This window comes from Lissotriton vulgaris, chromosome 2_1 (genome assembly GCF_964263255.1).
Source record: "Lissotriton vulgaris chromosome 2_1, aLisVul1.2, whole genome shotgun sequence".
Classification (NCBI taxonomy): Eukaryota; Metazoa; Chordata; class Amphibia; order Caudata; family Salamandridae; genus Lissotriton; species Lissotriton vulgaris.
In genome coordinates this window covers 1,977,616,262-1,977,628,299 of record NC_141687.1, presented here as the reverse complement: position 1 = coordinate 1,977,628,299, position 12,038 = coordinate 1,977,616,262, and the positions used below count along the sequence as shown (strand labels likewise).

General features: G+C 47.3%; 1 protein-coding gene across 1 annotated transcript in view; it reads left to right on the top strand.

The window, feature by feature from the left end:
- Positions 1-9,324, top strand: part of HYPK (huntingtin interacting protein K) — a 28,039-nt gene extending 18,715 nt beyond the window's left edge. The window contains exon 4 of the mRNA XM_086958185.1: positions 9,023-9,324. Within this exon, the coding sequence (XP_086814311.1) occupies positions 9,023-9,118 (96 nt within the window). The 3' untranslated portion in view covers positions 9,119-9,324. The remainder of the gene's footprint in view (positions 1-9,022) is intronic.
- The last annotated feature ends 2,714 nt before the right edge of the window (positions 9,325-12,038 follow it).

Sequence of the window (12,038 nt, the reverse complement as noted above, 5' to 3'; positions counted from 1 at the left end):
CTGCAGTGGTCTGTTATGATATCGAAAGAGTGAAGGAACAGTTTCGGTTTTAACAGACATCCTGCCCGCCACTGCAGCTGAAGCATTTCAGCGCTATCAATTAACCCCCTCCTGGGAGAGTTAGCAAGACAAAAGCATGGGCACGAAGGTCAGATTGCAGTGGAGTGCACGCCCCCCCCTGAGATGGTGGCGCGCCCCCCCAGGGGGGCGCGACCCACAGATTGAAGAACTCTGCTATAGGCTAATTGTATCATACACATGTAGCCATGACAAACCTAAGACGATGACTCCCAGGAAAACCTGCTGTGCTTGTCGGGGCTGCCTTCTCCCCCACAGCTTTACTCCCAGAATCCCTATGCAATCTTCGACTTTCCTCTTGCCCAGACTCTGTCCGTATTTACAGCTTGAGCGAGGTCTTAAGGCACTCTTCTCTTCCAAAGAATGATTGAGGTGAGCGCTTTCAGGTGTTCGAGCTCGGAGAGAGTGCTGTTGTAACACACAAAAGAGATCCAGTACCTTTGGGTTGAGTTCTGCTTATAAAATCTGCCAAACAAATAAGCAGCTCAAGAGGAGAGGTGGGGGGTGGGCACAGGAGGACAAGGAGGAGTGGTGCTGGGGAGACAAGGAGGCACTGCAGCTACCGCCCTGCGCGCCGCTGCTAGCTCCTGTGGCAAATCACTGTGGTAGTGCATTTTTCAGAAGAGGTGAGACATGCACCCACCGTTAGTCATTTGCGGGGTTTGATTCGAAAAAGACATTGGACCTACACAGAGTGGATACAAGAAGGCTTGTAGCGCATGCGCGCTGCGCTAGGCTCGACCTAAAAATGATTCAATTTGCTAAAAAGTCAGACTCCCGGCACATATTTCCCACCACCCAGCGTTCCCGTCAGTTTCCTGATAAAAATGATACTTCACTTAAATGGGTGCCCATAGCAGAGAATCTAAAAACTTATAAAATTAAAAACTGACGGGGAACCAAAGTGGGCCCAAAAGGGCAGTTATTCATTTATTTATTTCAAATGGTATTAGGCTGACTGTTTTGGGCACCCTGACAAGTGAGGTGTCATTTTTATTGGGATACTGAGGAAAATGCTGGGGTTTTGGAAATTTGTGGCGACGTAGTGATCTCGCATCCTTGGCACACAAATGTGAGGAAAATCTGTCTTATTAGCTACATTGAAGGTTTACAAGGGATTCTGGGTAATAAAACGCTGGAGTATTAATCCAAGCCACTCTGCCGGCCAAGCGCCATCTATGGATACCCCCAACCAAGCAATAGTCCACACACCGCCAGACATGTGCCATCAACGCAGACAGAAATGACAGTGCTACTAACTTCAGCATTTTCCCCAGTGCCAAGAGAAGTGTGACTAAATGGAATTATTTATTTTATGTTGCTTTTTAAAAATTTAAATCTAGTTGTCCATGGGTTTGGCACAAGTGCAATAGAGCCGGAATTAATCTTGGCTGTCACTGTCTTAGCAAAACTTTGAGTTTTATATTTTAACATTGCAAGGCACACATCAATAAGAGACTCTGGTTTATTACTAACGGATGGTCTCTGGTGCCTCTTCCATTGGCCCATGGCTCATCTCTCAGGAACTCTGTCTCACAGCACCTAAGACCCTTTGCAGGCTCCATAAAATTCTACAAAGGTAGGAAAATATAATCTCTGTGAGATCTACTCTGAGATGTGATTTAATTACCTTAACCCACGAACTTGCACAATGGATCGTCGCCATATCTCAGTTGTCTGGTGGCTAAAACACTATTACATCTACACAAAAAAGATTTGTGCAGGGAAACTTCTCTTCCAGGCTTTTACTGTGTTATAGGGCATTATGTGATTTCATAGAAATTATTTCGCAGAATACCATTACTGAAAACCTATTTAATCTAAACTGTTGGATATTTTCAGAATGAATGGCATGTACCTTTATGCAGAGAATAATTCATAGAATGTCTCTTTTAAATGTAAATCCAATGATTGCAGGTTTTACTTTCAGAAACAGTTTGTGAGAGATGTATTTCAGTGCTCTACTTTATATTTCTATCCGCATGCAATATCAAACCATAACTTCGGATGCTTTTTAATTTTCTTAACCATCACCACCTGTAAACCTTATCCATTGCTGACCCCTTACAACCTCTAAACCCCATCAATAACTGCTCTCTAAAACACCTCACCTAAACTTCACTCATGCCTAAATGGTCTTTGTACCAACAAATACACCATTCCCATACCCTAAAATAACACCCATCCTATATCCCTCGGCACACCCAAACTCCACCCTAACACTCAAAAACCTTCACCACCCCTTTTTTTGTTGAGTTTTAAAAAACTTTTATTAAAGAATATAAGCAGAGCAGACACAGTACACCATGCAGAGCCACTGCAGCAAGATGAAGTACAATTCAGACCTTGAGCTACAGTTCAGTTACGTTTACAGCAGTTTAGTAAATCCAGGAATGTTCAAGTCACAGCTCCACTGCCCAGGGCTACGTCCCCCTAGGGAAAGCAAACATAAAAGCGCTATAAAAGAAGAGAGCCAAGGCAACAGGGGCACTGATGGGAAATTTGGGGAGGGGAGCGTTCACTGACCAACACCGGCTGCCGCTGCGGACCCAGGGCTGGCAGGGAGCACGGGAGAGGTAGCGCTTCTGTGGTGGGAGTGGAAAAGGAGATAAGCGACCAAGGGAGCCCAAATGTTGACAGGGTGGGATCTGGCAGGCATTAAATCCCAAAACTCAGAGAGGAGAGTCTGGCATCGGGAGGCATCCTCCAACCAACTCTCTACCCTAGGAGCAGGCCGCCCACCCCAACACATGGCCACCCTGCGTCTAGCAAGGCCCAGTAGCATCGAAGTTAGGCGGTGGGAAGCATCAGGCCAGAGAGCTTAACAAAGCCAAGAAGGCACAGGGGAGGGTCTGGGTGCACTGCATCAACGGTGATGTCGGAGGTGGTGGAGTACAGCGCAAACCAGAACTCTGAAACATTGGGGCAGAGCCACTCTAGATGGGCAAAGTCCACAGCGGGAGCAGCGCAGCGAATGCATGTATCCCCAGGGGAGAGCCCGAGTCGGTAGAGCTGTACTGTGGTGCTGTACAATCTATGCAAGTACTTGAAGTGTATCAGGCAGAGCCGGTAGTTCGGTGACAGCTTTTTGGTTTGATTGCAGCAATAAAGCCAGTCTGCCTCCGAAATATCAATACCAAGGTCTGCGCTCCACGCCTCCCTCGCACGGCCCGAGGAGATGGGGGCAGACACAAGGGGAAAAAGCGTACAGTTTGGTGACTAGCTTGAGCTGCGACGAAGAAGTATAAATGAAGTCCAGATTCGGAAGGGTGGGAGGGGGCTGGCGGAATGCAGTTTCCGGCAAGTGGCACGTAACTGATAGAATAGTAATGTGTCCTGCACCCTTGGAGATTCTGGAAGAAAGAAAAAGGAGTTTCCCGGGTAAATATCCGCCACTGTTCCCAGCCCCAATCGTGTCAGGACATGCTGGAAGATTGAAGTGAGGGGAAATCTGGGTGGTTTACAATGGGCATGGCGTTAGCAGAGAGAAGAGACAGACCGGAGAGCTGGCGCAGGCAAGACCATGCCCAGCTCAGCCTCTCGACCGTGTCAACCTCTGCCCGGGGATGCACCGCAATCGGGAACAAAGCTGTGGACAGGGGCCAGGGGAAAGCAACCTTGGTCTCGACCGTGACATGGGGCTGAAATGGGGTGGGGTGTATCCAGAAATGCAGAAAGCTGGCACATAAGGCATAGATCCGAAAGTCAGCGCACCCATCCCACCGGCAGCCATAGGGAGAGTGAGGATATCATAGGCCACCCTGGGTTGTTTGCCCGCCCTAACAAGCGAGATGACTTAAGAACGCAGTTTGCGAAAGAATTGAGGTAAGGGGGATAGGTATGTTCAAGAAAAGATAGAGGAATTTAAGCAAGACCACCATTTTAGCTATGGCGATACGGGCCGCCAAAGATAGCGGCACACTGCTGCACTAAGGGATTCTGGGTTCAAGCCAGTCAGCAGCGCGCCCGAACTTCGACCGCCACAGTTCATCCAAATCCCTACTTACCCAGATGCCCAAATAACGCGGGGGCCTGATGCCCAAACGAATGGAAAGTCCAGTGTGAAGGGGACCGTGGCATCAGTCAGGGGAAAGAGGAGAGACTTACTCCAGTTCACCTGAATTCCCGAAAGCCCGCCAAAACGTATGATTTCCCGAACCAGGGGGCTAAGGTTTTCCTGGGGATGGCGGACATAGAAGGTAACATCATCCGCATACATTGAAACCAGGAGCGAGCGGGACGAGAAACCAATGCCCCTATGTGTATGGTGCTGCTGTAACCTAGCTGCCAGGGGCTCCATTGTGATGGCAAAAAGCATGGACGATAACCGACACCCCTGACGAGTGCCACAGGCAATGTTGATGGGGTCGGAGACCTGACCATTAATGCAGAGACGTGCAGAGGGGCTGGTGTAAAGGAGTTTGATATTAAGCAGAAAGTGAGCGCTGAAACCCATATGCGGTAGGATGTAGAATAGGAAAGGCCACTCCAACGTATCGAATGTCTTGGCATCTAGTAGTGCGGTCACGGCCAGCAAGTTAGGATTGATTTGGTGTAAGACCGAGAAAATGGTGCAAAGATCGTGTGAGGTTGCCCTGCCGGGTATGACGCCAGATTGATCTGGGAGAGCGATGGTGGGCATTAAAAGAAGAAGGCAGGAAACAATCAATTTGGCAAAGATTTTATTATCTGTTTATTAGGGATAGAGGGCGGTAGGAGTCACGAAGGTCGGCAGGCTTGTCGGGTTTAAGGAGCAGAGTTATTAGTGCCTCGCGCAGGGACGGCGAGAAAAGCCTGGTGTCAAAAGACTCGTTAAACATATCCGCCAGATGCGGCACCAGGATGTCAGTAAACTATTTGTAAAACGATGCAGGGAGGTCATCCAGGCCAGGGGCCTTGTCACTGGGTAGGCCTTTAATGGCTGCCAGTATTTCTTCCCTGGAGAAAGGCTCATCGAGAATTTCTATGGTAGTCTTCGAGCCAGACAAGGGCAATGAATTCGAAATATTGGTCGAACTCCTCCCTTGGCAAGGGAGTGCCGGCAGAATAGAGTTGGGAGTAAAACTCAAGAAAACTGGATTTTATATCTTCCGGGAGGTGGTCCTATCCGGACCACCATCACTGAGTCGTTATATAGGAGGCAGCATGCGGCGGACGTAGGAGGTCAGCCAGGGTGCGCCCGGGCTGTCACCCTCTCCAAATTGGCGTGCTCGACCCTCTCTACCAAGGAAAGAAAGTTCACGGCCGGCTTCCGCCGAGAATTTGGTATGTTTTTGGCGTAGCAGCGTCTAAGGACTGGGGCTTGCTGCCTGGGCGGCATCAAGATCCTTAATTTCCCCCTCAAGCCTTGCCAGGGTGGAGCGTATGGAGCGGAGAACACCCGCCTGTTTGGAAATACACTTGCCCCGAACGACAACCTTGAAACCTTCCCATACGGTAGAGGCAGAGTCGACAGAACCCGCGTTGAGATCAAAATAGTTAGTGATCGCTGTATGAATTTCAGCGCAGAACGTCCTGGAGGGCGTTGGGAGAAAGATGCCAAGTAAAGGCGCGTCGCTGGGAGTGGGGAGGCCAAAGACTGACCTGGGCCGGCGCGTGATCGGAGAAGGTACAAGCCATATGCTCCGCATCAGCGAGCCAGGACAGGACATCCGGCGTGGTCAGCCGGACATCAATTTGCGACCAACAGCCCCGCGTGCCAGTTACGTAAGTACCCTCATGGGCATCGGGTCTGAGGTGGCACCAGGCATAATAGAGTGCATCGTCAATTAAAATAGACGAGAGAGCCGCCGCCGCTGCTGCGCGCGGGTGGGACGTATAAGAGCCAGAACGATCCAGGGTCGCTGAGAGGGACATTAAAATCTCCACCCCAAACTATCGCCGCAGAGCCACAAGAGGTGATGAGGTGCCAAACATGATTGGAAAAAGTCCGGGTTGTCAGAGTTTGGGCCGTGAACTGCGGCAATCGTGACAGGCTTGGCCAGTAATAGACCATGGAGTATGGCATACCTACCCTCCGGATCGAGGAGAACCCGGGAGGTCTGCCAAGGGAGGCCACGGCGCAGCAAGATTGAGACACCCCTGGCATACGAAGAGTATGTTGAGGAGTGGGATTCCCCCCCAGTAGCGAGAGTGAAGTCTGGAGACTTTGCCGGGTAAGAGGTGCGTCTCCTGTAAGAGGCAGATATCCACTTTGTGGCGCTGTAGGTGGGAATGTATCAGATGGGCCTTGCGGTAGTCATTCAGACTGCAGAAATTCCAAGTCCAGCAGACTGTCAGCCATTAGGGGGCGGGAACAGGTGCAGCATCTTGCGGCGCGGACAGCAGACATCTCAGCTCATTGCAGTGCATATGTGAAATAAGGGAGCCAAGTAGAAGCAAGGGGTAGCACTAATGGAAAGCAGACAACTAGCGATGGGTTGCCACCTAAAGAGCAGCGTGGGCAAAGCACATGGGCGTCTGGCTGACCGGTGTGGCTGAGGGTAAGAAATGCTCCGGCAGGTGGTGAAATCGCCCAACATGCCTGTCCGCAGGAGGGTGCAGCCTAGGGATAGTGGGAGGAGCCAGTGGAGCAGCATATAAAACCGCAATACATAACCCGTAAGTGCAATCAAGACGAATTGGAGGACATTGTGCAGTGTAACAGTCAAGCAAGACATAAAGCGAAATGAAGTCGAACTGCAACAGTCTCAAAAACAAAACGGGAGAAAGCCCACAATCCCCACCACCCCAAAACAACCACATCGACCCAAGCAGAAAGAAACCCACACACCCACTCCAAACCCCCAATCAGGCTGAGAATACTACCCACCCCGCCCCAGGGACCCACCACTTGGAATGGGTAACAAAGCATCATTAGTGGGAATCATCCCAGTGGGTGCATGGCAGGACTCGGCAGACAACCCTGCAATAAAGCAGGGTGCCAAGCTTGGGTTAGATAGCGGCATCAAAAATAGATAATATGCTGATCAAGAAACATTGCTGCACAGGAAACATTGCTGCACAGTCAATCATTGTCACTGAGGTGGCTAGCACTTTCTTGTGGGGACTTGGGAGAGGAGGAACGAGATTCTTTTTCCAGTCTCTTAGCGACAGCCAGGGCCTCCCTCTGGTCAGGAAAAAGTTAGTGTCTTTGAATCCTGTCGGACCCTCAACTTCGCCGGGTAGGCCAGGGAATAGGAGACGTAGTGTTTCTGAAGGATGCGCTTGGCCGGCAAAAACTCTCTACTGGCAGCTTGAACGGTCTGGGTATAGTCCGGGTAGAAGGAGAGGTAGTTATCCTGGTGTGTGATGGTGCCCTTGTCGCGAGCCGCTCAAAGGATAGCATTGCGATCTCGGAAGTTCAGGATCTTGGCCACAATGGGGTGGGGTGGCAGGTGCGGGCCAAGGGAGCGGTTGGCTCGTTCCACAAGAATTGGGACAAGGTGTCCCCGAATCAGCTGCTCGACAAAGTCTTCAATTTTGGAGATGTTAGTGGACTCCGGAAGAACCGTGTTTCGAAGGTTACTCCGACGGGAGTGAGCCTCAATCTTCATTTTTCTCGCGAATGACGGCCAGGATCTTGTCCATTTGGAGTAGTTTCTGCCTGTCCTGTGTGGCCGCATCCTCTGCGTCCGACATCATGGAGCAGTCTGTTATGGTGGGAGTCAACACGAGCCTTCACTGAGTCCAGGCGAGCCTAGAGCTGGTCAAGCTGAGACGCAATTCCGGTGACTGCCCCCCACCAACCCCAACAGCGTCCGCGACTCGCCGCCAGCAGCAGCCTCAGGTCGCAGACGTCACCAACTGCCTCGTCGGGGCCCTGCTGGCCCAGACAGCCTTGAGAGGAGCGGAGGCGGACTCCCGGCCCATGGACCCAGCGGTGACCAGGAGTTGTGGATCTCTGCCGGAGAGGCACGCAGGAGCACCGGTATCGGGCAGGTGGGTGCACCGAAGTTCCCTAGAGTCTGGGAATCGTGATGTAGTATAGATTAGGTAGGGATGCCTGCAGGATGGTGGTGGATAAAGAAGTTTGGCCGGCAGAGCCCACTTAATGTGCGGCCATCTTGCAGCCGGCAACCCTCGCCCCAAAAATCTTAACCACCCTTAAACACCAGCCATGACCCCCTAAACTACTCCTTCCTGAACCTTAAAAACTCTATCCAGCTCTGAATTCTTAAAATCTCCACTACCCTAAACTCCACCCTGCCTGAACCCTAAAAAACTCATCACCCAGCCACTACCCATAATTGAACCTTAAAATCCCTCACCAGCCCTAAACCCCGCCCAGCAATAAACCCTCAAACACCACTCATCTGTGAATTCCTTCCCAAAAAAAACCTCACCTCCCCTACACTCTTCTCTGAACGCTAAAAACTCCTTACTATGACTGAATGCTAGTTGTTGCTAACCCCTAAAAATCCCCCACCAAACATTATCCACCCGAAAACCCCTTTAAATTGGTTTTACATGATCTGTTTTCCTCCAGTGTGGCTTCTCATTTTCGGTGTTCCATTAATACACATACATCAGTATTATAGATCTATTGCATAATGTGGTGAACCGAACAGTTTCAACCTATAACCTAACATACAGACCTACCTATTCATGCAGCTCTGTTCCCCACTTGCTTATGCCCCTAAGTGTGCTTAAGCTGCTGAAAAGCATTGAGATTTACAAAAACAATTATTGCTAGTGTTCTCTCTACTTGATTTTCTGACTTGACCAACATTTCTCAAAACGCCTGCAAAAACGCATAGAAGCTGCATTATTTAAATTGACAACGTCCATTGTGTACTTTTTGTTGCCCACAGTGCCCTTTTTATTTATTCGAAAATGGACCGATTCAATCAATATTTTAGCCATCCCAGAGCATGAGATGTATATTTTTGTCATAAACTGATTTGAATAATTATTGCAGCATTTTATGCTTTTCAGAGACTCTTATTTGTATACCTTCTTACAGATGAATGAAATGGAGATCCCACGTTCAACGGCAGAGCGGAGCCTGCGAGAGCATATGGGGAATGTGGTTGAAGCCTTAATTGCCCTCACAAACTGAATGATATGTTTGTGTTTGGTATGGTTTACATTGGTGATTCCTTTGATCAATGAATTCATTCTGGTCAGGAAGAGCAACAGGAGGGGGAAATTTGTATTGAAACTACTGACCTTTTCTTTAGGTCATATTGACCCACAAGTTCAGTGTTCATTACTATTTTATTTTTCCTAGACTGTAAAAGTATCAATAAAAATATGTAAACAAAGTGTGTTCGTGTTCATATAATAAACCATATATTTTCCAGTTCTTGGTTCTGGAATCTGGCAAAGTCCATTTTCTTCATGTGGAAAACGAAAATTCTCATGTTGGTAAACTCTTGAACTTTTTTCATCGCCTGCTGACTGCTAAGATTTTAACACAAGTACCCATGTTGCTTCCGCATTTATGAGGACCAGGTTGCAGGAGGCTATCCAATGTTGGGATCACTTTGGTTGCAGTGTGCTCTTGTAGGGTTTCAATGTTATGGCTTTGCAAAGTAAGTTTTAACTGCCACCCCTGGTGCTCTGTGCAGCAGCAAAGTGATGACTGGGATTCTTGTAGAAGAAGCAAGAGTTAATTACATGGTGTTTGGATAGTCAAATACGCCGTTTAATTTACATTTTGCATCCAGCAAAGATCTTCGGCACTCTGCTGGTTTTATGCCTACATTACACAATTTCTCAAAGAAAAAAACTTGAGCTTTGATAAACTCCTTTACCACTGAGGAATTGAGCAGTGTCCAAGAATCTCCCTTTGTCCTGAGTAAATTTCTCCATTAAAGTATATGCACCATCGAATGGCTTCTTCCTTCCCAAGTTAATTGCTCAGCTTCAGAGATCCATCAACTCCTCATAAGATGTTGCCTCTATTACCTGGCCCTTTAAAGGCGGGCCAGTTTGAAGCTATGTGGATGCCCCTTGAAATGACTTTGCACAGGACTGACATCTGGGCATACCGGTCGCACTTAAGGCAACACAAAGTATACAAAAAAGTGAGCCGGTATAACTGATTTGCATATGGATGTGCTTAATTGCTTGTTACAAACTGAACACTTGACAGATCATTCACTACATTGTCTTTCATCTAAGCAACACAGCTCAGATGGTGTGATGTTTTTGACCTATTTAATAAGAAGCACAAGTGCACTGGTGTGCTCACTTGCATAGGAAATTGGATATCTTCCTAGAGGTGAGACCTTTTGTATTACAGTAGCTTCAACTTAACCCTGAAAATTTGCACTGACTGATGGTTTATGAGATAAGGCAAAATGGCTGTTAATTCGTTCTCAAACTCCATGCAACTTTGACCATGTGAGGGTCCAGTTATAAAAATGCAGATGAATATACAAAGAAACAGCGCTGATCCTGCTCTATACAATTGGTAATTGTAGAGAAGAGGGTGTAGACTGTAATTTAACAGATGACTGATTAATATGAGATTTACCTGAAAGCTGGTGAACCTGGTTTGCTGATGTTTTCAATGCCTAAGAAAATGTATGTCCTTAGTGCTCTTCCACCTCTAACCCCTCTGCCGCCCCAACCCCTCCAAAAAAAGCTACCAAGCTCCTCCGCTGTTGTACTGAAATAGTTTCCAATTAATTTCTAGTTGGCACTTACTTGTGTAATGGATTGTGCATAACCTTCACAAGCAAGCTCTTCTGTACTGCATTGCACCGACGCCTGTACACTCAGTGTTTTAAATGTGATTTTATCATTACAGTGTTTAAGTCCAATATCTAGGTTTCTTTCTTTTTACTCTTTATGTGGGAACTTAAAATGTGATAACAGCTCTCTAAAAAAACCCAAAAAACTATGGTCCATGTCCCTTTTCCAGTGACCGCACAGCCGAGTTATATTTATATGAAAACCGCATGAGGTAAATATCAGTGACTTTGAGACATTCAGGACAGTATAGCACCATGAGACTTTGCAGAATGCTGCAAAGAGCCTCATAAATTGTTTTAATTGAAATTCATGGGACATAAAGACTAATGCATGCTAAGCAGTGACCATTATCTCACTATGCTGAAAGAAATCTTTGCTTACTTCAAGGTAAATTGTGAAACTGTTTTAATTTTCACCAAAGGCCAGAATTGGAAACTTTGCATTCCTGTAGAACTACACTCTTTCTCTTTTTCTTGTACCAGTCCTACATAGAGAAGGATGACTGCCTCTCTGAGGAAATAGAGATCAACCATGTACAAGCTAAACATTTTAAGAGTCCAATTGAGGTGGTACATCTAAACACTCCGAATTTCACTTGTTCGAGAAATTATGGGAAATGTGCTTTTGGTGATGTCCTCCCGATCGGATTGTGAGCTAAATATTAGGATATGTATCTATAGTTGAATATTTTAGATTAGAGTGTATAAATAGTACCTGGGTCGGATAGAGTCCCTGGGTGCAGGGTGACAACTGACTTTGCTAATGAGTTGCAGTGGGGTTACTGTCATTCACATCTGCTTGATGCGGACTCACCTTTTTTATATACGTTTTATTATTGCACCTTTCCAGTTCCCGGGGACGTTTGGAGCAAATGTAAATTAGTTAAACCTATCTGCATAGCATTTTGACCATACATTTTAAATTCGTTTTTATTATGAGTGCCAACAGTTTGTCTTCTTTAGAGGAAATGGCTGCTCCCAGATATTCGATAACTTCAGCAGCTCAGTCCCTGTGTTATCATGCTGTTTTTCTTGCCACCAGTAAATGCTGTCCTTGGAGACAGTATTGACATTGATAACCAAGATGGAATATTTCCCAGCCCTTTGTGGCTCTCTGTGCCAGAAACAATCACACAAATCATAAGTAAGGTACTGGGGAGAAGCCCTGAATTAACTGGGTAGTTTCAGGATGGTTCTGAACAAAAATCAACATATGGTCTGGACACGAACCTCATGAGTAATTCTTAGTTGGGGAGGATGAACTTCAAGAGCGATTAG